Raw genomic sequence first — 22,867 nt, forward strand, 5'->3', positions numbered from 1 at the left:
ATGTCAAAGATTAGCCAAAATATTGAGTTTGATGCATTATTAGTTTTTGTGTAGCAGCAGTTTTAAATGGTACTTTCCACAGGTCCCATTAACTCCTATTATAATACTACATTTTTAATATCATAGCTATAACAACATATAACCATGCATTTCTTGATGTAAGGGTTTCATTTTTGAGAAAAATGTGACATTTCCTACTGTTCACCACTAAAATCAGCCATTAACCCATTGTAAGCCTATGCATAAAATGATGCCTCAGCCACCTAAATTTTGTTTTATGGAAAATAACTCAGTTTTTTCTTCATAAAAAAATGACTGTGACTTCAAGTAATCAAACTGGCATTTAAAGGGTTAAATTCCTCAAAATGATATAATGTTTGGTAGTTTTGAGCAGGGCTGACATTTTTTAACTTTATGCAGAAAAAAGCAGAAAAAAATATGAATCTGTTAAGTTTTTATAGCAGTTTTTTTGGAAGTGGACATTTTTATCCCGAATGACACAAAAGCCTCCTCTATACCTCTATAAATATATGATCATAATAATCTGTCTCACTCACTAAACCTATACAGTAATCTGGAAATTCTCAGTTTGTGCATCGACTGGTCGCATCCTGTGTTAGAAGCAGCCGTCTTTCACCAAAAAACACCTTGATTTTCCTCCACCAGAGGGCACTGTGGTCATGTTAAGTGCTTGCAAAACTCTGCACCAATATATGACCTCTGTGTTAGTAATCATGTCAACACACTGTCTTCTGATAAGATGGACCAAAGCATCACACCTGATGAACAGTACCTCGTCAGGCTGAGATGAGGTCAATCACTTCTGTCCAGTAGGTGGCGGTAAATGCTCCTGAGAACCCAAAGGAAGAAGAAACAAAACCACATCTGCACACACAAACAAACAGGTGACTAGCTTCATCTACTTGTCTACTTGCACCCCCTGGTGGGTGAAAAAGGGAGGACATTGAGTTCAGAATATTTTCTGATAGAAAGAAAGAAAGAAGGTCTGTGAACATGTCGCTGCAGAAAGCTTTTTATTCTTGCTTCCCAATTTATGTACAGCTTTGGACAGAAAAGCAAAGAATGAGAAGGAGCAGCACAGTAGCTTCCATTTCTCTAAGTTAGTGGGTTATAGCTGTACTGATGCTCAGCAGGGCAGAGGAGGCTCCCTCACAAACAAACCACAAACAAGTGAAACCCAAAAAAGACCCGACATCTTTACATAAAGACGTCGTGATCCCAGCACAGAGAAACAAACTAAACACACCAAAGCTTAACCCTCCCTGCTTTAAATGAAGACTGATTGGTAAATTAAAAAGGAGCATAAATTAGACAGTAAATGGATCAACACTGTAAAAACACTATTCTTAAAAAAAAAAAAATCAAAGAAACAGTTTACACTGTCGATATAAACAAACAGCTATCACATTAAAAAACTAATCAAAAGAGAAGAAAGAGAACGCAGCGTCTGATCAGAAGTCTACAGAATAACCGATGTTAAGCTAAAGGAAGGGCGGGAGACACAGGAGCCAATCAGGGGCTGCGTGAGCCGTCGGTGTTTTTGTCCTTTTACAGAACCTGCTGGTCTAAAGTCCTCTGCGAGTCATCGGACAGCCCACAGGCTGTAACTCCTCAGCTGGACAGCAGGGTGGCTCTGCACACTTTTCCTGCTGTAGTTCTGTGGTCAGACAGTAGGGCGGCGCTGCACATTTGGATTTTAAATCTTTGGCCAAACAGCACAACAGCAGCGTCTGTTATTCCTCTTTGAAACAGCAGGTGGCACCATTCTCTAACTCTTTAATTAGACGTCAAGGTGGCGCTGGTGATCTTTCTGCTGTAATTCCTCACTCAGCCAGCAGGCTGCGCTGCACATTTCTGGCCTCTAAGGCACTGACAGGGAAGATGATGATGCTGCAGTTCCACTAACAGCCACTAGATGCTGGATCAGTCTCCCCTGAAGTCTACTAAATAAACTTTGCTAATAAAGCTCAGATACAATCAATGATTCCTGTCATCTAAGGAGTTAATGATGGGCTAGATTAGCTTAACTTAGCATAAAGACTGGAAACCTAGGGAAACTGTTAGCATACATATCAGCTAATCTAAACCCATTGATGGAACGAGCTTTACAGGAGACCTTTATGTTGATCTGTGTGTTTTGTTGTGTGCTTGATTGACAGACGTTGCAGCCAATCAGAGTCAGCCGTGGTGATTCTGCGTTCTTGGATTTTATTTGAACAAAATGGCAACAGCGTGCAGCAAACCAAAGTCCAGAGTTCCATGAAACGTCCCTCCAGAGAAGAAGGACACTGAACAGACGGCCATGTTTTTAAAGTGTGTTTGTGTTGGCAGACCTCTGCGAAGCTTCAAACATGGTGTCGATGACCTCGGGCTGCGTAAACAGCCTGTCACAACATGGCCGCTTCTGCACGGGATGATTCTCAAAAACGCAGCTCAGACAATGAAAAAAAAAACAACAACAAATAAAATTCAGTGACGAGCTGTACAGTCACCAGAAGCTGTTTCTAGCTTTTGATTGGTCCTGGCATCTTGAGTGTAGTTTTACCATTGGCTGGATGAGCATAGAGGGGGCGGGGTCATCAGGAGGCGATGGCCTGGACGTAGTTGGCGGGGTAGAGACCAACGCGGCCGTTGCTCAGCCGTCCTTTGCACCAGCCCTGCTCGTCCTCCTCTCCCAGCTTCAGCAGCTCTTCACCTGGAAGGAAGACGACAGAAAGACAACGGTGGAGCCCGTCAGTCAGAAGGATCCCTCCGATTGGCTGTCCGCAAACCTGAATGTCTCATTTGGATGCGACCAACACACCAATATATTTACAACATGGCTGCCTGAAGTGAAGAAACTAGATACAAGATACAATTATCCTTCTGTGAAATAAAAACACAGTCCTGCCTCTTCCTGGTTCGCCTATAAATAAGTGATGAATACTGCCACCTCCTGGTGTGGAGAATTTAAGACATTTAGAATGTGCCAGCTGTGACTGGCTGTAGTGTTTATGGTGTGTTCAAGTGCAACTTTTTGGCTCTGTATTTAGATTTAAGACTCAAAAATAAAAACTCTACTAGACGAGGCCAGCTGCCTCTGTTCATCAGGGATCTGGTCCTGGTCCTGGTCTTTGTGTCATTTGTTACCCCCATAACAAAATGTCTGACTTACCTGAAGGAGGAAGATGAGCTTATCATCAGATTATTTCCACACAAATGCACTGCTGATGTTTTTTTTACATACAGAATGCCTCCATAATCTGAGTTTAGGTTAAATATTTAATGGAGCCGAGTTTATTTTAACTATGTGAGAAAAAACAAGAAATGTTCCATCAAAATAAAAGCATGGAATGTCGGGTGAAATGCTTTTATTTCCACACAGGAGCAGGTGTTGTCGTTTCACACGTCATGCTGCTGGTGTTACATGTGACTTCACAAATAATCCAGCTTGGTCTGGTTGCTCTGTGTGTGTGGAAGCTGAGCCGTTATTAGGTAAGATGTGTTTTTACATCACAGTCTTACTGATAAGTACTCATGAAACACTGTGTTTGACATGAGTGTTCTGAGCAGACATCACAGGAGGGAACGCTTTTCAAAACGAACTTTTTTAATATTTCATGTTTTCAGCCATTTTGTCACAAGCTTCCTGTGGGACCAGGCTGTGATGTCACATTTTCTGAAAACACAAACTTCTCCCCTGTGATGTCCCTCTTCTATGAAACAGCATTAGTAAGGGTTAATACCTGCTTTAAAGCTGAGCTCATCGGCCTCCTGGCCCGCATAATCATAGAGCGCTCGGACCTGCACCCCCTCTACCTGCTCCTCCTCCTCCTCGTCCTCCGCCTCCTCCACGCCGTTCACTGCCGGCACCTTCTTGGGGCTTTCCTCATCCGACCAGTCTGATGAATAATCCTTCACCCTGAGAGAGGAGAGAAAGGAAATTAAATAAGTACTGAATGATAACACAGGATCTACTTCATTCAGTCCGGCCACTGAACAGGCTAGCTTGCTGTTTGTAACGTAGTATGCACTACTGTCCAAAGGTTTGGGGTCACCCAGGCCAGTTTCACAGCTTCACACAGTTTTCAGCTGTGCTAATATAACTGCACATCAGTTAGCCTTTTAACACGATGAGCTAATACAATGTAGCATCAGAACTCAGCAGTGATGGCTGCTGGAAACGGGCCTCTGTACACCTTGCTAGATATTCCATTAAAAATCAGCTGAACGGTCATTCACCACATTAACAATGTCCAGACTGGAGGTCTGATTACTTTAATGTCATCTTCATTAAAAAAAAAACAACAAAATAAGCACATTTCTGAGAGACCCCAGGCCTTGCACAGTAGTGTATGTCCCCACAACATCAATAAAACACACACACACGTGTACACACACACACACACTTAAAGTGTTTGTGGACTTGTTTTTGTCCCCAAAAAGGGAGGCAGGTCCCAACAAAAGTGTAAATATACCTGTGTCCCCACAATACACATAAAACATGTACACACACACACACACGACTTTCTGGCTACTAATTAAGAGTGTGTTATGTGCAGGATGTTAACTCCTCAGGGTGACTACAAGGTAACAACGTAAGAATACTACATGCTGTCTCTATTTCTGTCTCACACACACACACACACACACACACACACGACTCAGAGACATAACTGTGGTTGTGTGTTTAGTCTGGGCTGAGCCGCCTCCAGGCACGTGCTGTTAACACTTTACAAAAACAACACAATGCAGTCTACACTTTTTAATTAAGCACTGTTTGTGTGTGTGTGTTGTGTATCTCTCTGTGTGTTGATGGAAAGATGGCGGTCCCACGTTTAAGCATCTGCAGCCGGGACACTCGTACGGGCCCGATGTCTGCGTCTCCGGTCTGATTACTGCAGAGGGACGTGGACGTGTCCTCCTACCTGCTGCTGTCCAGGGTGATGGGACTCGGCGGGACATGGCCGTCGCCCGAGGAGACGATGTTGGTGAGGGTGACCACGTTCTCCTCCGAGTGTCCGCCTCGCTCCTTCCTGCTGATGGAACGACTGGCCTCCGGAGACCATTCCTGCACGAACACACAGACAGATGGGGAAACATTTCTTTACCTGTGCCACAGGAGGCGTGTGTTGTTCAGCAAATGTCCTCACAGGTACAGAAATAACACACACACACACGGGCTGAACCTGTCAGAAAGACATCCTGCTCTTTAAAACCTTTGTTTTTCCCGCAGCATTGGAGCCGTTATGAATGAAGGTCGCTGACAGAAAGTCCTCACAAGTACAGAAATGTAAACACGTTTGCCGGGACAATGGCGCTCTGTTTGTGAGTCAGCGGCACTGTGGGAACGCCAGGAGATTCCTCAGAGGACACAAGAGACACATTTCATCCTGCCAACACCGTCACTGGCTTCAGTCTGAGAGACGCTGGATAAAAGTTTGCTTTGTGAGGCCAGCAGGACGCTCGGCTGCTTTACTACAGTGGAAAACATTTAAATAACATTTAATCGTAAAAACAAACCCCTTTAATGAACCGCTCGTTACACTGGGTTAGTGATTATTTACACTAAAAGGCATTCCTTCAGAAACGTGCTTCTAAAACCAGCTTTTAAATTCCTGAAGTTAAAGATTAGCCCAGTGTGTGTTAACACCGTGTGCTCACAATAAGACAGCAGTCACACAGCAGCACACAAAGCCTCCGACACACTAAAGAAGCAGCTTTTAGTCATTATAATGATTGATGGGCAAAATGATCAAATATGATCACACTGCACTGGATTCTGGACTTACACAGCCCAGGCAGGAGTGCCCCAGGGCTGCGTCCTGGGTCCTCTGCTGTTCACACTGATGACCCACAACCATTATGCCAAGCTCAACTTGGACCACATCATCAAGTCTGCAGATGATACAGTGGTGGGCCTCAACAGCAACTCAACCTGTCACTGAACAACACAACACTATGGACTTCAGGACAAAGACCACAGAACACGTCACCGGTAGTGCACAGCAATGCTTCCTTAGCAGACTCTGTAGAGGGACTACAGGGAGCAGCAGTCTCTCAGTCTGGTCTACAGGCTGCCTCAGACCAGAGCCTGTGGTGAGGACTGCAGGGAGAATCACCTGCAAGACCTCTCTGAGAGCTACACACACACACACACACGGACCTGTCTGCTGCTGCACCAGAATGACACTTCAGACTGTTAAAGGTAGGGTAGGAGATTTGGAAAACTCAGTGAGAGTCAGCCAGATTTTGAAAGTAAACTCACGCCCCGTTCTCTCGGAGCTCACCCCGAAGCCACGCCTCCCAACCAGTCTGTGACTTCGGCCATCATGCACGTACCTCTCTGGTGCACGCAGAGCAGGAAGAGAGTGACAACCAGCCAATACTCCGAGCAGGGTCCACCCGGAGGATTGGCTGATGTTTTTAGTGTTTTATAGCTTCCACAGATGATTCATATTCTTCGTTTTAATGAGAAACTGCCGAACTAATCGGTTGCTATCGGATTGTAAAGAAAAGTTACACTAATTTAACAAAAAGTGCATCAGAATGAAATCTCCTACCCTACCTTTAAACTGTGCACTACCCTGCTACCTGACCTAATATTACATTATCTATACATCACACACACCCCTTTAAATAACCTTTAGAGGTCGCTGCTCCAACACACGTACAACAGACTTAAACAATTACTGTAACAACGCCAGGCGAAACCTGTTCCAGCTGCAGGCACCACTTCACTTCAACACAGTCTGAGCCGTGAACACACCTTCAACCTGCAGTTCAACAGCATGCTGCAGTATTACATGTCAGTTGTATTGTGTGAACTGAAACACAATGATCCAGGTCTGGAACAACACACACACACACACAGAGCCTGCCACAAATAAAAGTGGAGGTGGACCTCAGGAATCCAGATGATTGCATCTCTATTATAAGGGAACAACTGTGTGTGTAGATCTTCTCACAGACAGAAAACAGAACAATAGCGCGCTCACAATGATTCACCGACTCACAGAGGGTGTGGAAATATCAGTTCTGCAGCAAACTTCACCAAAACCTCTGAAGACGAGACAGAAATCAGCCTCAGAAGGCAAAGCTGCCATCAGTCTCTCTGGATAAGGTTTGTGTTCAGCATGAATCTAAAGGAAGGTAAACACCCTAACTCAGTATTTTAAATGAAGAAGTGTCACACCTCTGTGCTCCTCAGACTTTTTAGGGCCTCTGGGAACATTTATGTTGTCATTTGTTTTGTTATAATATTTTGTTGTACTGGTTTTTTCATCATAACGATCACACAATCAGTCAATTTGTGTTCCCTTATGTCACAGTTGGTGGAAAACGTTTCAGCAGAAGTTGATTCTGATCCTGGCTCTAACAGCTGTCCGCTCAGCGAGGAGTTAATCCTCTGTGCAATCTGTTGTTTGTGTTCCCTGATCTGTAAATATTAGTTTGTCCTCGGCAGCACGGACCTGCAGAGTGTGAGCTGAAATCTGTGCCACCGACAACTGAGCAGACCTGTGTGTGTGTGTGTGTGTGTGTGTGGCATTCCTGACCCCACTCAGAGCTCTCAGCCACAAAACAAGGCTTTCACTGGAAACCTCTTTAATATGCAGTCTGTTGCTCAGAATCACACACACACACCTCAGAGAACACACACACACACACACCTCAGAGAACACACACACACACACACACACACATCAGAGAACACACACACACACCTCAGAGAACACACACACACACACACCTCAGAGAACACACACACACACACACACCTCAGAGAACACACACACACACACACACCTCAGAGAACACACACACACACACACACACCTCAGAGAACACACACACACACCTCAGAGAACACACACACACACCTCAGAGAACACACACACACACCTCAGAGAACACTGCACTGACTTACATTCACCAATGAATACTTCTAGCTGCTACATTTTGCTTTATGTCTCCAAAAGGAACATGAGTCCCATGCTGAGCGAATGAAATATTGTGCACCAGTGTAAAGTGTGTTTTGTGTGTTTCGTGTGTGTTTTCAGACCTCAAACTGTGGCCAGTTCATGCTCATGCCCGGGCCGTGTGTGTTCCTCCACCATCGGAGGTCTTCAGTGTCGTTGGCTGCTTGGATGGTCTGACCCAGGTCTCGGTACAGGACTTTGAAGCTGGTGGACAAACAAACATTACAGTCACTTTATTCCTGTAAACTGCTGGAAAGTACATTCAAATCTGGCCTGAAAGATGCAAAACATGTGAAGAACCATATTCAGTCATGTCATGAGGTTAACAGGATCCTGACTGCAGCTGTGGAATCTGAAGGCTCCTTTTAAAACTGAGGGAATCAAGATAAGACCATTGTAACAGTTTCCAATCAGCTGTTATCAGTTTGTTTACGTTCAGAGATTACAGGAGCTGCTGCAGGTAAGAACCACTCTGACTGTTAACATCACAGAGTGCAGTGTGGGTGAAACCATTCTCACTGGTTAAATTAACCCTTTAAAGATTTAAATGCATGTAAAATTAAAGGATGTGGTCTGAGATGCATTCAGATGTTCCGCAGGAAAACCTGGACTATAACAGTCTGGAAGACGGCGGCTTTACTTTTCACACAAAAGCCAACGAGCTGATAGAAAGCAGGAAGGATGGAAAAATAATCACTGTGTTTTATATGACTTTAGGGAAATAAAAAAAAAGAACTGGAAAGAAAAATCTACCTCGAGACAACACACATGCTCCAGACTGGAACAAAGTCACCTGAGCATGATCTCCATCCAGAGAAACCCTGTGCTCGAACTCTCAGTGAGTACAGGGCTGATTCATTTTAAAGGACACAGGCTGCATGTGTGCTGATTATCTTCAGGTAAATAACAGACTCCAAAAGAGTCTGGATTTAGGTGTGGATCAAGGAGGAAGAGGAGGAAGAGGAGGAGGAGGAGCTCTGTCATTAGCTGGGCTGGGTGAGTAAAAGATCAAGAAGAAGAAGAAGTGTTGTTTTCAAAGAATCTAAAATCTGAACAAAGATCTTTTATTGATCCTAGTTCCCATGGTAACAGAGCTTGTTTAAATAGAGCTGGAGGTCAGTAGTTAATACGCAACAGCACAGAGTTTTCTATTAACCCCTGTGTACATACACACAAACTCATATCTGAGCTATGACATCTCTGCATGCCTGCGCTGCGGGTCAGCGATCATCGAATCACCTCTTCTCTCAGTTTTGTCGTGTATGTCTGTGTGTGTGTGTGTGCTGTACCCTTCTTTGGCAGACAGGTCGAGGTGTGTGTGGATGCTCAGCAGGACTTCCTTAAAGAAGCGGAGCCTCCTGCGCTCGGCCTCCTGGGTGAGGTCGAACACCTGCTCCATGTCCTCCATGTAGCGAGGGTTACAGCGGTTCAGCTCCTCCAGGGCCTTCTGGTAGCGCTCCTTGGCCTGAGACACACACACACACACACACACACACACACACACTGAGCACCTGCTGAGCAAAAGCATTACATTTCATTAAGATGATGAGGAGTGAATGTGCCTCTGTGCCAGCAGACAGGAGGCCCAGCTGCCTGACCTCCTGCCTCTGTAAAAGCCTGCATGTGACGCACTGATGGAAAACATGATACGATCAATTTCAATTATCAGTTTAATTAACAGGGCAGACCCAGGGTGACCCGGCTGCAGGCCTGCCAGGCTGCAGAGGCTTTTCGGGGTTATTTTCCGTTTAAGTAGCTCCTTGACGGCGCTCTGCGCACCGACTGACCCCGAGTCTGTCGCAGGATTTCCTGTTTTTGCATCATTTCCCCTCGTCGGGTCGTGCAGCTTCTTCTTCTGCTGCTGCTGGGTTTGTGCAGAGCGAAGGAGACAAGCCCGGTCATGTTTCAAAGTCAGAAACACCCACAGGTAATTTTTTTCTGACACACCCAGACTGGTAGAAATGCAGCTACGCATGGGACTCTGTGTGTGTGTGAGTGTGTGTGTGTGTTTTGTACTTTCTCAGCCTCCTGGTTGCAGCGCTCGACCCGGACCGTGTATTTGCGGACTTCTTCCTGCGACTTGGAAGGGTCGGCCTTGGCGTGCGTTTCCCTGGTAACCGCCGTCCACTCCTCCTTCCTGGTCTGGTGGTAGCTCTTCTTACTGGAGTCCACCTTAACACACAAACACAAATATTTACAGCTGAGGCAATCAATCACTTAATCATGCATAGAATAAACTCCACGTTTCTATCTCAGAAGGAAATGAAATGAAATTGGTCTTCGGTGAGGTTGGATTCTCGGATGGAACTGTCAATCACACGTGATGCGTTCAAGGTCTTAACCATCAGAACAGGTGCTGGAAGCACCCTCACCTCTTTCAGCTTGCGGACCCAGGGCTTCTGAGCCTTGCGGAAGCCGTCGTCTGCGTCCTTGGTCTCCCTGAAGCCGCCCATCATTTGCTTGTGGAAGGCGTCTTTCTGCCAGCTGCGCACCTTCTCGCTGTCCTCGCCCGCCAGACGCTCCCGCAGCTCCAAGTGGAGCTCGCTGAGGCGATCGGCTGCCTGCATGAAGGCGTGCCAGGCCTTCTCCAAGGTGCCGTACTGAGGGCCTGGAGGACGGAGCGATATTATATCAAACAGAAAAGTCCTCTTTATTTGACATGACGCCTGATGTCTCAGAGACACTTTCTCTGACCTTTCTCCACGATGCCCCTCCACCTCTTGGCCCAGTCGTTCAGCTGGAGAGCGTACGTCTTCTCTATCTTGGCTCTCTCCTGGAAGCAGCTGACCAGCTCGTTGCACAGCCGGTTTCCATCATCGATCCGCTTCACGGTCCTTTTGTAGTTCCCTGGCTGCAGACACACACACACACACACACACAGTTACAGAGTGAATGAGGAGTTAGATGTGTGTGTGGAGGACAGTCAGTCAGCAGGGACTCATTACTGTCTGCGTCTCCATTCAAACACTGACATGTTTCTTCAGCCTCCTCTCAGGCACGACGTCTGTTTATTTTATTTAATGTTTTTTTTTTTTTTTTTTACGCCTCCTTTCATCATCATCATCATCACATTGCTGCTGTTTTACAGATGTGTGAGTCTGGACTGTGAGTGTGTGGAAGCTGTACCTCCCAGAAGCTGTCAGAGCTCCCCAGGTCGCTGAGGTCTCCATTGGAAGACATGTTGGGGTCGGCCTTACAGCACGGAATGATGGCGGCTACAACACAGACTGCAAGGAGAGAGGGGGGGGCAGCATTAATTAACCAATCATACACAGCTGCTTTCACATGGAGGGTTGGGCAGCAGTGGCTCAGTGGTAGAGCAGGGTTGTCCAATAACCGGAAGGTCGGCGGTTCGACCCCAGCTCCTCCATAGTCATTGTTGTGGTCGGAGAGGACGTAGGCGCACCTTGGCAGCCACGTCTCCGTCAGTCTCCCCCTGGGGAGCTGTGGCTACCACTGGTAGCTCACCACTGCCACTGTGTGAATGTGGTGTGAAAGAATAATGCATCTCAATGTAAGCGCTTTGAGTGCCTGCCCAACAGAGCAGAAAAGCGCATTATTATTATTATTATTATTATTATTATGTAGATCAGATGTTTACGAGCTGGTAGACGATCACAGGACAACGTCTCAGCCTGAAGAGGCCAAGATAATGGTGGTCTATAGATGATGTGAACACAAATATTTAAATAATTTCAATTTATTATCAAAACTGCCAACATGAGTAGATACTTGGAAATATCGGCTTATTTATATTATTGTAAAAAAAAACTGCAACTTGTAAAATAAATGCAAAACAAGCGATGCTTTGAAAGTGGATGTGTCATTATTCGCCTGTCCTCTTTTTTTCAGGGCATCAGCCCCCGTGATGGAGCGCTCTCACAGCCTCCGGCAAACTGCAGCTCCACGTCAGCTGACACAGAAAAGCTGTGCAGAGAGCTCGCCGCTCGCTGCCCACAGGGCCGCCGGCAGCCGCCCAGCTCCCCCCGCCCACCCACAACTGGACCGCCTGTGCCCGACAAACAGCGATGCCCTGCCGCTCTCATCCGCTCCATTACCGAGGCAGGAATCTGTGCCAGACACAATGGGTGTCATTCATCAGACAGAGGACGCACAAACATTTGTAGAGAAATATCTCAGCAGAAACAGACTTTACCTTCATTTAAAGCCTGCAGACTTTTGTCATGTGACTTCTGGTCTTCTTTTTTTAAAGCTCAGATTTAGTATGATTTTCTTTTGACACTCTGGGTCACACATGGTGCATTCAGGGACCATTGGAAAGACAGACAGTGCAGATGTTTACAGCTAACCCTTATATCTGTGAAACGAACTCGGCAGGAATGTGCATCATTCCACCTGCATGCATACACATCATGGCCACACCTTCACGGAGGCACCTCTAAAAAATCATTCTCTATAAATTGTTTGAGTTCACTGTGTCCTCACTGTCCCATACATCCACTTCCTCTATTGGACAAAACCCTGTGTCAAGGCCAGGCGGCTTCCTGTGGCAGACACAACATGCCGCTACGCTCAGGAGCTCTGACCCTCCTGTCTGAAATAGCACCAGAAGCCAGACGAGAGACTGCTGCAGATATGCACAATATTCTACATTAATTAAAAATTAACTAAAAATAAACCGTTTGATCAAACAACATTCTGTAAAAATCTGCTCTCCACAGCTCAACTAGGGAGCCATGACTGACTTACATGTGACCATCAGTCATATGACTAAAAAATTCAGCAAGCATATATATTCCCAATGAAACTGGCTATTGATAATTCAATTAAAACTAATGATAGCACTAAAACAATGGTCTGTAGCCCTGTATCTTTCTGTTTTCTGTAACTTCTGTGCTAGATCCTCACATTTTGCAGCCTCTCCTGACATGCTTTTAATGTGAAAGTATTCTGTCCATAGAGAAATAAAAAAAAAAAAACATTAGCGGGTAAATAAACCACAGACATCTGAATAAAATATAATAAACTGACATTTATGTCTTTTCCAGTTATTAGAGGTTTACGGCTGTATGAGACTCGACGATACTGTGAGAAGTTCCTGCTTATTTTTTTTCCCCTCCTCCAAGTTTCACAATGTTCCCTTCCACTGTTAATAACTCCTAACGTATCAGTGCTGGGAGCAGCCCGGTGCCAAATTAGCAGCAGTAGCCTTGGTGACATCTGCAGGGACCAGTGAGGGCAAGCCGTGTATCTGCTGTGCTAACGGCGGAGTGAGGCTTGAATAAAAAGGATCAGCTTTAACGTGTAAGTGCAGGTGTGTGTGTGTGTGTGTGTGTGTGGTGTCTGAGGAGGAGGATGACGCTCAGGATTAACTGAACGCTGACGTTCAAGCAACACCAACATCTCACCTCTCAGACATGGAGGCTAATCCACAGCAGACAGCTGGGCTCTAATTTCCTCTGCACACTGTACAGCACAGGTGGAAACACCAGAGGGACTGACCGAGAGAGAGAGAGAGAGAGAGAGAGAGAGCGAGCGAGCGAGCAAGTGTGTGTGTGTGTGTGTGAAGTATGCTAACAGCAGCAGAGGCATCTGCCACCAGCATGCTGGAACATGAGTGAGTATGAGAAATCTGACTTCGCCGTGGGTCACTAATTACTGCTGCTGCAGGCTGCAGCTTCTACAACATTCAGCTCTGTGTATCCATGAAGTGGCCAAAAACCTCTAAAGGTTCAGCTGGTAGAGGGCGGAGGAGGCAGGCATCCATTATATCTCTAACCTCATCTGTTTTACTGCAGAATAAGGAGGAGGAAACTTTTCTTTGCCGTTGGCCTCCTAGGTGTTTCGTTTTTGTTGGTCCAACTGGTTTCTGAGACATGAATAAAGTGATTGTGACGAACTGTTGTCATTTTAAGCTTTGATGTGTCTCTGATGCCACTCGTGATGCATTCACTGACCATCCAACATGGTGTAATTTTCAGGTTTTGGGGGTCCCGAGGGTGATTCTTAAAATAAATAAGATGTACTGACTAGTGCACCTTGCTCCTTCTGGAGGGCCTGACTGTGACCAGTGTGCTGAGACACGTTTTGAGGCGCACCCTGGTTTACACATGTCCTCCAATTTGAAAAATACTTTAACAAACTGTGAGTCAGTGGTCCGTCTGACGGAGCTGACTTTGGCACTTCATTTGCTGTCAGTGTGGGCTGACCAGCTGAAGGAGAGCCACGATCAGGGGCGGCGGGCGGCATGTGAAGGTGAACCGAGTGGAAAGTGATCATGTGACTGATGAGGAAATGTTCGTCTCCCTGTTGACACTCTGTGAGGAACTTGTTTGACTATAAGTTATTTTCTTTGCCCAACAATCAATGAACTGAAACCACAGACTGGATGAACACTGGCGCCACGAGAGGCAGAAGACTTTCAGTTTTGATCTGCAGAGTTTCTTTAGTCAATTAGAGAGTTAAAGGTCTTTGAATATGGACGATGTTCGAGTCCACAGGGCAAGAGGACACGATGTGTTCTCACAAAGATAGAAGAAGCACTGTGTCTGTGTGTGTATCTGTGTGTGTATCTGTGTGTGTATCTGTGTGTGTATCTGTGTGTGTATCTGTGTGTGTATCTGTGTGTGTTTTTTGTGTGTGTTTGTTTGTGTGTTTGTGTGTGTGTCTGTTTGTGTGTGTTTGTGTGTGTCCGTGTGTGTGTGTCTGTGTTTGTTTGTGTGTTTGTGTGTGTGTCTGTGTGTCTGTGTGTGTCTGTGTCTCTGTCTCTGTGTGTGTGTCTGTGTGTGTTCGTGTGTGTGTGTGTGTCTGTGTCTGTCTGTGTGTGTGTGTGTGTCCGTGTGTGTCCGTGTGTGTGTGTCTGTGTCTGTCTGTGTGTGTGTGTCCGTGTGTGTCCGCGTGTGTGTCTCTGTGTCTCTGTCTCTGTGTGTGTGTCTGGGTGTGTGTCTGTGTGTGTCTATGTGTGTGTGTGTGTGTGTCAGTGTGTCCGTGTGTGTGTCTGTGTCTCTGTCTCTGTGTGTGTGTCTGTGTGTGTTCGTGTGTGTGTCTGTGTCTGTCTGTGTGTGTGTGTCCGTGTGTGTCCGTGTGTGTGTGTGTCTGTGTCTGTCTGTGTGTGTGTGTCCGTGTGTGTCCGTGTGTGTCCGCGTGTGTCTGTGTGTGTGTCCGTGTGTGTGTCTCTGTGTCTCTGTCTCTGTGTGTGTGTCTGGGTGTGTGTTTGTGTGTCTGTGTGTCTGTGTGTCTGTGTGTGTCTATGTGTGTGTCTCTGTGTGTGTGTCTGTGTGTGTGTTTGTGTGTCTGTGTGTGTCTGGGTGCGGCTCTGTGACTGCAGTCCCCTGCTTACGCTTGTGTTCTCTCTAAACCCTGCTGGAGGTGTGCAGACAACAAAAAGCTCAGGTAACATGTTCCGTCACAGAAAACGGCCGCTCAGTCAGACTCTCACAACAAACCACCGTCATTGTGTTTGACAAGCAGCAGTTTATCTGCAACCTGACTCGCTGAAATGATTTAACCCTGTGAATGCCAGGCACTGTCTGGGTGTGGTCACCACACTGGCACCGGTCGTCCTCCTGCAGATCCCAAAAAACTCATGGCTCATGTGAGTCAATCATGGCTTCCTAGTTTTTTTACAAAGTCTTGTTGGTGTAAATAGTTTTTTTGGCAAATATTTAACTGATAGATCCTGACTTTAAGCTTAGATTTGCATGTATTTACTAATGAAACCAAACATGATGCGTTCAAGGACCAACAGAGAGTTCAAAGGCAGATCCCTGGTTTTAACAGCTGTTGTCTGTGATGTCCGGTTGCTTGAAAACATCATAACTCTTAACTTTGCCTTGAATAAAACTAGATAAACATTCAGCGGGCTTCAGTGCAGCCTCTGGTTTCATTCTCCTTCAGGCCGTTAAACCATCTGAAAGCATCTGAAACCTGCAGGTCAGTCCTTGAACTGAATCAGAGAGCTGCAGACTGTCAAGCCTGACTGACACAGAACAGGGGGTCTGTTGAATCTGATGGAGGAGAGAGGAGCGAAAGACGAGAGGAGCGTGATGGATGAGCGATGAGACGAGGCTGAGCGGATCTCATCGTCTCTCAGAGGGAAAGGAAACACACCGAGCAAAGCAGCAACTGAGGCGTGGCCATCTCACCGCAGAGACCTAAACACCTGTTATTTCACCTCACAGGCCTGCTCGCTCCGAGAGGCAGATCCAACAAATCTGTCGGTCTGACCCTCCAAAGGTTTCCACAGCAGTGATGGTGTCAACAAGGCCACCACAGAGCTCCTTGTTGGGGAAGGGGCAGCAGTCTGTCGACCCCCTGTAACAGTGGATGTCCACCAGACCTCCACCATCAGACCTCACCGATTAGTTCCCACAGTGTGGACTGTTCTTTGGTCTCTGACTGTGAGTGGTGGACCCAGGTCTTATTAGAATGTCTCAGCATCCACCTCAGCAGATTGTGTCTTGAAGGATTCTGAGGACCCACAAAGCTGACAGCTTTGAAAGTTTGTGTGTGAGCTGTGAGCCAGGTGACAACAACCAGCCATCCAGGTCACCTTCCAGACTCTCTGCAGTCCTTCCACCATGTCGGAGGAAGGAGCATCCTCCACCCATGTTGCCATCATGTCTTTAACGACCTGTATAACTCTGAGAGAGTCGGATATCTTTCCTTTTTATTACACAAGGCGGACAAAAGTTACAAGTTGCACATGCAGGTAATAAGAGCTGCAGATCTTCTAATGGTCGGGGTTCAAGCCTCATATTAGCATGTTTGAAGCATACTGTGTAAAGGTGCATGCAGGGCTAGATAGTTACATTCTTCCATGCAAATCTGTTGCAAGAGCTGCAAATGCAAACTGGCATTTACTGCGTAACTTCAAGCCTTTGAAGGCAGCGTTCGATAGACGGCAACACAAAGAGGATCAGAGATCATCTCATACACCCATTCTGCAGAGATCTGCCTCAGACACAGGCCTGCTCAGAGGTGGGTGATGGGACCACAGAAGGAGATTCTGATTGTGGGTTTATAGAGAAGTGGGTCAGGCCAGGGAGGAGGAGGAGGAGGAGGAGGAGGAGGAGGAGGAGGAGCAGCAGGGAGGCAGGTCCAGACCCTGTAAGCTCCACTGGAAAACTCACGGCCATTAATCTGATTAATGTAAACCTACAGTTTTCCTGCAGCCATGCTCGTACATGTGAGGCACTGAGCCCGCCTGCATTCCAGCAGAGTTTCAGTTGGTGAGGTTTCAGTCTGCGACAGGCTCCAAACTTTAAAAAAAAAAAAAAAAACAGGAGCTCTGTGCAGCAGCTGCCAACAGCTGGCCGCGCCTCAGAGAAGCAGCTGTGCACCAACAAAATGAGAGACTCTCTGTTTACAGAAAGAAAATGATAACCACGCTCACAATGATTTCAAAACGACTGCTGCTGGCAGGAATAAGCCGCAGTATGGGAGAGACTCTGAAAACCACCATCAGGCTGATAAACAACAGTCTGACTCTCAAAATAGCAGCCGGGCGGAGTATCCAGAAACATCTCTGTCTGTGTGGATGAAAGGATTTATGTCCGGGATGAGTTTTACAGGCCTTGTTTCCATGTTACAACCTACCGCAGTCAGTGTGTGAGACTCTGCAACACACACACACACTCACACTCTCACACACACTCACACACACTCATCATTTCTGCAGACCAAAGTGAAACTGGATTCTCTTTTTGTACTTGGCTGCAGCAGGCTCCACAGGATGAACTCTAAGTAAACGTTTGAATGTTTATATCAAGCACAGGTTGCTAGGAGACAGCATCATGATAAACAGAAAGTCTACTATCAAGGTCTATGAAGCACACACACCTCTGTAGACTGTGTCCCTCAGAGGACAGGACATTCACATCATGATTATCAGAACAGACAGAGAGTCAAAACTCCAGCAGAGAAGCGGTTTCAGAGTGAGACACCTGCCGCAGACAGACGTCATGCCCTCTCCTCAGAGAGATGCTGAGCTGTGCAACAAGCCAGAAAATCCTCTGACAGGTCCGATATGAATCGGATGTTTTCAAACTTCAGAGATATCACAAGTCTTTACATGGAGATAACATCACGATGCTGAGAGGATTACAAGCAGCAGCAGAAAACACGGAGCATGTTAGCTTAGAGTGTGAAGAGTGCAGGACTTACCTCCTCACAGACGAAAAACAGAGACGGACAGATGTCCAAACAGAAGACAGCCTCTGTCCCCACGGACCTGAGAGACGGACAGACAGAGACAGACAGAGAGACGAGGATCCCACAGGAGCAGAAGCAGAGAGGAGACACACAGAGAGGTTTGTTAGTGAGAGCAGCGGCGAGCGGTTATAACGCTGGACGATGGCGGCAGGGTGGCACATTCCGGGAGACACGGTGAAATGCCACATGTGGAGTCGGCGGCAGGCGACTAATGAGAGCAGCGTCCGCTAGTTAGAGGAGGTCAGGGCGGTTAACTCGCACCTCTAAAGTTACCTGCCTGAGTTAGAGCGAGAGTGTCAGGTTTTAAAAAAGATCACAGCATCATTCTGCAGCAGCTGATGTCACATGTTAAAAACTGAACGGTCTTAAACAATCATGCCCAATAATACATCAATTAACATGTAGAGAGATGCTCTATGTTCTACTGCCAGTGTTGATCCAAAACCTAATAAAAAAGGACACAAATGAAATAATTCTGGGACTAAATTATAATCCCTTTAAAGGTCGGGTAGGAGATTTCATTCTGATGCACTTTTTGTTAAATTAGTGTAACTTCTCTTTACAATCCGATAGCAACCGATTAGTTCGGCAGTTTCGCATTAAAACGAAGAATATGAATCATCTGAAGCTATAAAACACTAAAAACATCAGCCAATCCTCCGGGTGGACCCTGCGCGGAGTATTGGCTGGTTGTCACTCTCTTCCTGCTCTGCGTGCACCAGAGAGGTACGTGCATGATGGCCGAAGTCACAGACCGCAGCTCGTCTTCAGGTGATGCGCGTCCATGTGATTGGGAGGCGTGGCTTCGGGGTGAGCTCCGAGAGAAAGGGGCGTGTGTTTACTTTCCAAATCTGGCTGACTTTGTCCAGCTGCACTCTTTGGTGTGAGCAGACCATTTAATACCATTTATTTAATTTGTGTTTGTGGTAACATGACGATGGATTCACCCGTTTCTGGACCATCTTCTGACTTCGCTCTGCGGCTTTGAAAACCAAAGATTTCGTTTCCTCATTCACAAACAGCCACCATAACAATGCAAAGCGAAACTGAGCTTGAACTCCTCTCCAGTTTACATGATTATCGGATAACTGACACCAGTTTCACTTGTATGTGACGAATGTTTCGTGAGCCGCAGCCAAAAAGAGACACACCCTCTTTCCTGGGAGCACCGACGGTGAACACGGCTGGTTAGTAACGAACACACACAACATGCCGCTGCACGACACCGGGGTGAGAGATCAGAGGGCAGGAGAAGCAAAGCTGACGGCTCATCACCCAGCACACGACAAACAACGACCTCCAGCTTATAAACTACATCCAGCACCACGCTGATCAATGATATATGACCAGAAAACATTATGTCATATTTATCAGAGTTTGAATGGTTAGTATTCAGAGAGATGAGATGTCGTACAGACCAACTTCCTGCACCTTCAAACCAAGCTGAGATTTGACATGAGGAATTCTAAAAGTTTGTTTTCAGTCGGCTTGAACATAAACTGGGAACTTAGCCGCCTGCAGGACTGCAGGACAGATCAGAGGATATTCTCCAGCTGATCTAATAACTCTGCACAGTGTGTTTACATGTGTGTGGCAGATTTTCTAGAAGCTCCGCAGGTAAACAATGCTGTGAACCATCACCAGCTCAGTGGCAGTGCGGCCATAATGCATCAATTTATTGTTTGACGAACGCCAACAAACTCAAAGAAGACACTGAGGACCGTCGGCTCGCTGCTGCTGCTGCTGCCTGCTCGGAACCAACAGGTTTGGATCGAGTAGTAGAGGAGTCGATCCTTGTTTTGATATTCCCGTATTCTGACACTAGATCCTGTGTCCCACCCTCTCTTTTCATTGGCTGTTGACAACACATGTTTGCACTCGGGTCTGTGATCAGTTCACACCACCTGATGGTGTCCAGACCAAGCGGCAACCTTCGGGGCTCAAAGTTGAAGCCCATGCGGAAGTGTCAAAACTTGTAATTCACGCCGCAACTGCTGGGGGCTGGCTCCAAAAGCGAGTAATTTCCCATAGACTCCCATGTTAAAATGGCCGACTTCACAGCAGAAAAAAACATGTTTACAGCCTGGTACAAAAAACCACTCTGGTCTCAGATGATAGGTTCTCTTCTAGTGTCGATTGTAGGGGGAATTTTTTTACAACTCACTCGTTTCAATTGTATTCTGACTTAAAATTACACATAATTATGGTGTTGCTGCTTGAGTGACAGACAAGTTGACGTATCACAACGTGAGTTTCCTGCTTCCACGATCGCCCGCCCCCCTAAACCCCGCTCGTGCTCCCCCTTTTTGTCCATATTTGGAGTTTTGGCGGACGTGACGCTGCCAACATGGCGGCAGTCATCAACGTCCTGGAGCCTCCCACCGAGCCTCAGAACGGCTCTTCAGAAACAAACGGGTGACGTCACGGAAGCTCTGTCCATAGTTTTTACTGTCAATGGTCCAGACTCACCCCAAGACATGAATGACTGTGACTGAGTCCACACACTGAGCAGACTACACAGGACAGCTGTCCCCATCTAGAGCAGACTGGTGCAGACTATGCCCGACAGTAGCTGCAGTTTTTCAGGGAAGAACTCGCAGCATAATACAGGAACCTCAACACCCGACCTGAAACAGCTTCTACAGGCCTGGTTCCTGCAGTAGAAAAACACCAAAGGTGTAGCTCTGACCACTCTGACCCATCTGGCCTGGTGGCCTTGTAGGAGTAGGAGGTGCGTGTTTATCCATATCGCTGACTGAGTCAGCAGCGTCTGGCGGCGGCTCTGCCTGCAGCCGGAGGCGGCTAGCATACCAAACCATGTGACGGTTCTCTGGGAGGCCAGAAGACAAAATGAAAGCAGATCACAGCAGTGAGGGGGAGCGCAGCCGGGTCTAAGAAAAGGACAACTCAGCCTTGTTCCCACACACAGAGCTGGTCTCCCAGATCAGTTTTAAAACTAGAACCACATCACTGAGGCCACGATGGGCCGGCACCGCCTCCTCCGTGCCGGCTCCCCCAGCTCGACCTCAGGAACCCTGACCCTGGATCTGACTGCATGAGGCTCTGAAAAATGCAGCTTTAACAAAACACTCCCGATGATTGGCTGACTTCAAAAAAACTTTAACAATTCAACAACTCGTCCTTCAATAGTCTGACTGTCAGGGTGTCACCTGGCTGATTGCACTGGTAGCATGTAGCAGCCTACAGATGGCATAAGACAGCCCAATATTGCAATAATACACCCAAAAATACACGAAAATGCCTAAAATAAATGAAGAAATAAAAATGTAGAGTATGCCGTTACCCACAGTGCACTGTTTTGTTGCATGTTAGCAGATGCTACACATTAGCCTACCGATAAAAACAAGAAAAGCTTTCAGACATCTGCATCCTCATCCTAATGTTAGCTGATGCTAGCTGGTTTTTGTTTACTTCCTGTTTCCAAAAACATCACCATACTGCAGGTCCACTCTGAACAGGACCCACTCTGAACAGGACCCTGAACAGGGTCCACTATAAACAGGGTCCACTCTGAACAGGGTCCACAGTACAGTAGAGCCTCTATTGATCCTCATCAGCCCTGATCAGAGGATTTATCCATTTTTATTTACAGTCCATGATCAGCTCTGTGTCCTGCCCCCTGCTGGTCAGAACTGTCCTGACACACCTTTAAAACGTTGGTTGCTTTGGACTACTTGATGATACAGACGAGCAGAAACTTCGCAAAATTTAAAGGTTATAAATACACGATATTATCGCGATGTTTTGTCAAGTATCAACCCTGTAGACCCTCTCTGAGACCTGGTCCAGCTGTCTGTATGTTTCCTCCGTCCTCAGGGCGTCACCATGTGCAGGCAGCAGCAGCAGCAGCAGGTGAGGTCGCTTACCTGTTTCACTCCGACGCGGAGTACCGACCCAGAAAACGCAGAATCCGCCTGTTCGCAGCCGCAGCGGGTCGGACTGAGATCAACCCACGGTGCTTTCCTCCAGACACGATCCTCTTTACGCCTCCGCTAAAACTGCGACATGCTGCAAGTTTAGTCCGCAGTCACCCGTGGGCCCCCCTCAGCCATGAAGGAGCAGATCCTCCGCAGCACGTAAACGCCTCCCGCGGTGGAAAAGTCCGTCAGAGTTCAGAAGAATCCAAATAAAAAGCAGCCGAGTGGGTTTAGGGACACGGAAAGGCCGTCCTCAGTCCACAGTCCTCAGTCCTCAGTCCTCCGTCCTCAGTCCTCCCTGCTCGATGCCGACTGGCGTCTCCGTGTAATCAGATGCTGCTCACCACAATATCCATTCATCCTATTACAGATTTTAACCCTTCACTGCCTGCTGCACGGCTTTATGCTGCCTTCACGGGCAGTAGGACAAAAACCAGAAACATCAACGCGTCACAAAACAACACAGAGGAAAATCAATACATACAAATCAATAATAATAATCAATATTAAACAACTGACTGACTGGTTCACGTTCACGATAAAGGTACGACTCTTTTCAATTGTGTCTTTTTTTATTTTTATTTAAACCTAAAATCTTACCTAAACAAACAAAAAATACAAACAGCATGCTTCATAATAAATAAAACATTTATTAATAAAAAGACTTCTAAACTTCCTAAAAGAAGGATCTTGATTAGATTTCTTGATTGAGATTTTACTATTTTTACACCCCATTTACTGCCCAAGTGTAGTTTTATAAAAAACATTATTAGTAAA

The 22,867-nt window shown here is 46.5% G+C and overlaps 1 protein-coding gene across 2 annotated transcripts; it reads right to left on the reverse strand.

Moving 5' to 3' along the window:
- Positions 1-1,017: 1,017 nt before the first annotated feature.
- pacsin3 (protein kinase C and casein kinase substrate in neurons 3) lies at positions 1,018-22,462 on the reverse strand. Of its 2 annotated transcripts, XM_028402745.1 has the most exons (11): positions 22,040-22,462; positions 18,105-18,171; positions 11,106-11,206; positions 10,674-10,830; positions 10,352-10,587; positions 9,996-10,151; positions 9,269-9,444; positions 8,063-8,183; positions 4,929-5,071; positions 3,747-3,922; positions 1,018-2,716 (listed from the first exon to the last, which is right to left on the reverse strand). In XM_028402745.1, exons 3-11 carry the CDS (start codon positions 11,157-11,159, stop codon positions 2,601-2,603), a joined length of 1,335 nt encoding a protein of 444 aa, XP_028258546.1. In that variant the 5' UTR covers positions 11,160-11,206; positions 18,105-18,171; positions 22,040-22,462; the 3' UTR covers positions 1,018-2,600. The 2 variants fall into 2 exon arrangements, with proteins under 2 accessions (XP_028258546.1, XP_028258545.1); XM_028402744.1 differs by lacking the exon at positions 18,105-18,171.
- Positions 22,463-22,867: the final 405 nt, after the last annotated feature.

Source organism: Parambassis ranga, chromosome 3, assembly GCF_900634625.1.
Source record: "Parambassis ranga chromosome 3, fParRan2.1, whole genome shotgun sequence".
Classification (NCBI taxonomy): Eukaryota; Metazoa; Chordata; class Actinopteri; family Ambassidae; genus Parambassis; species Parambassis ranga.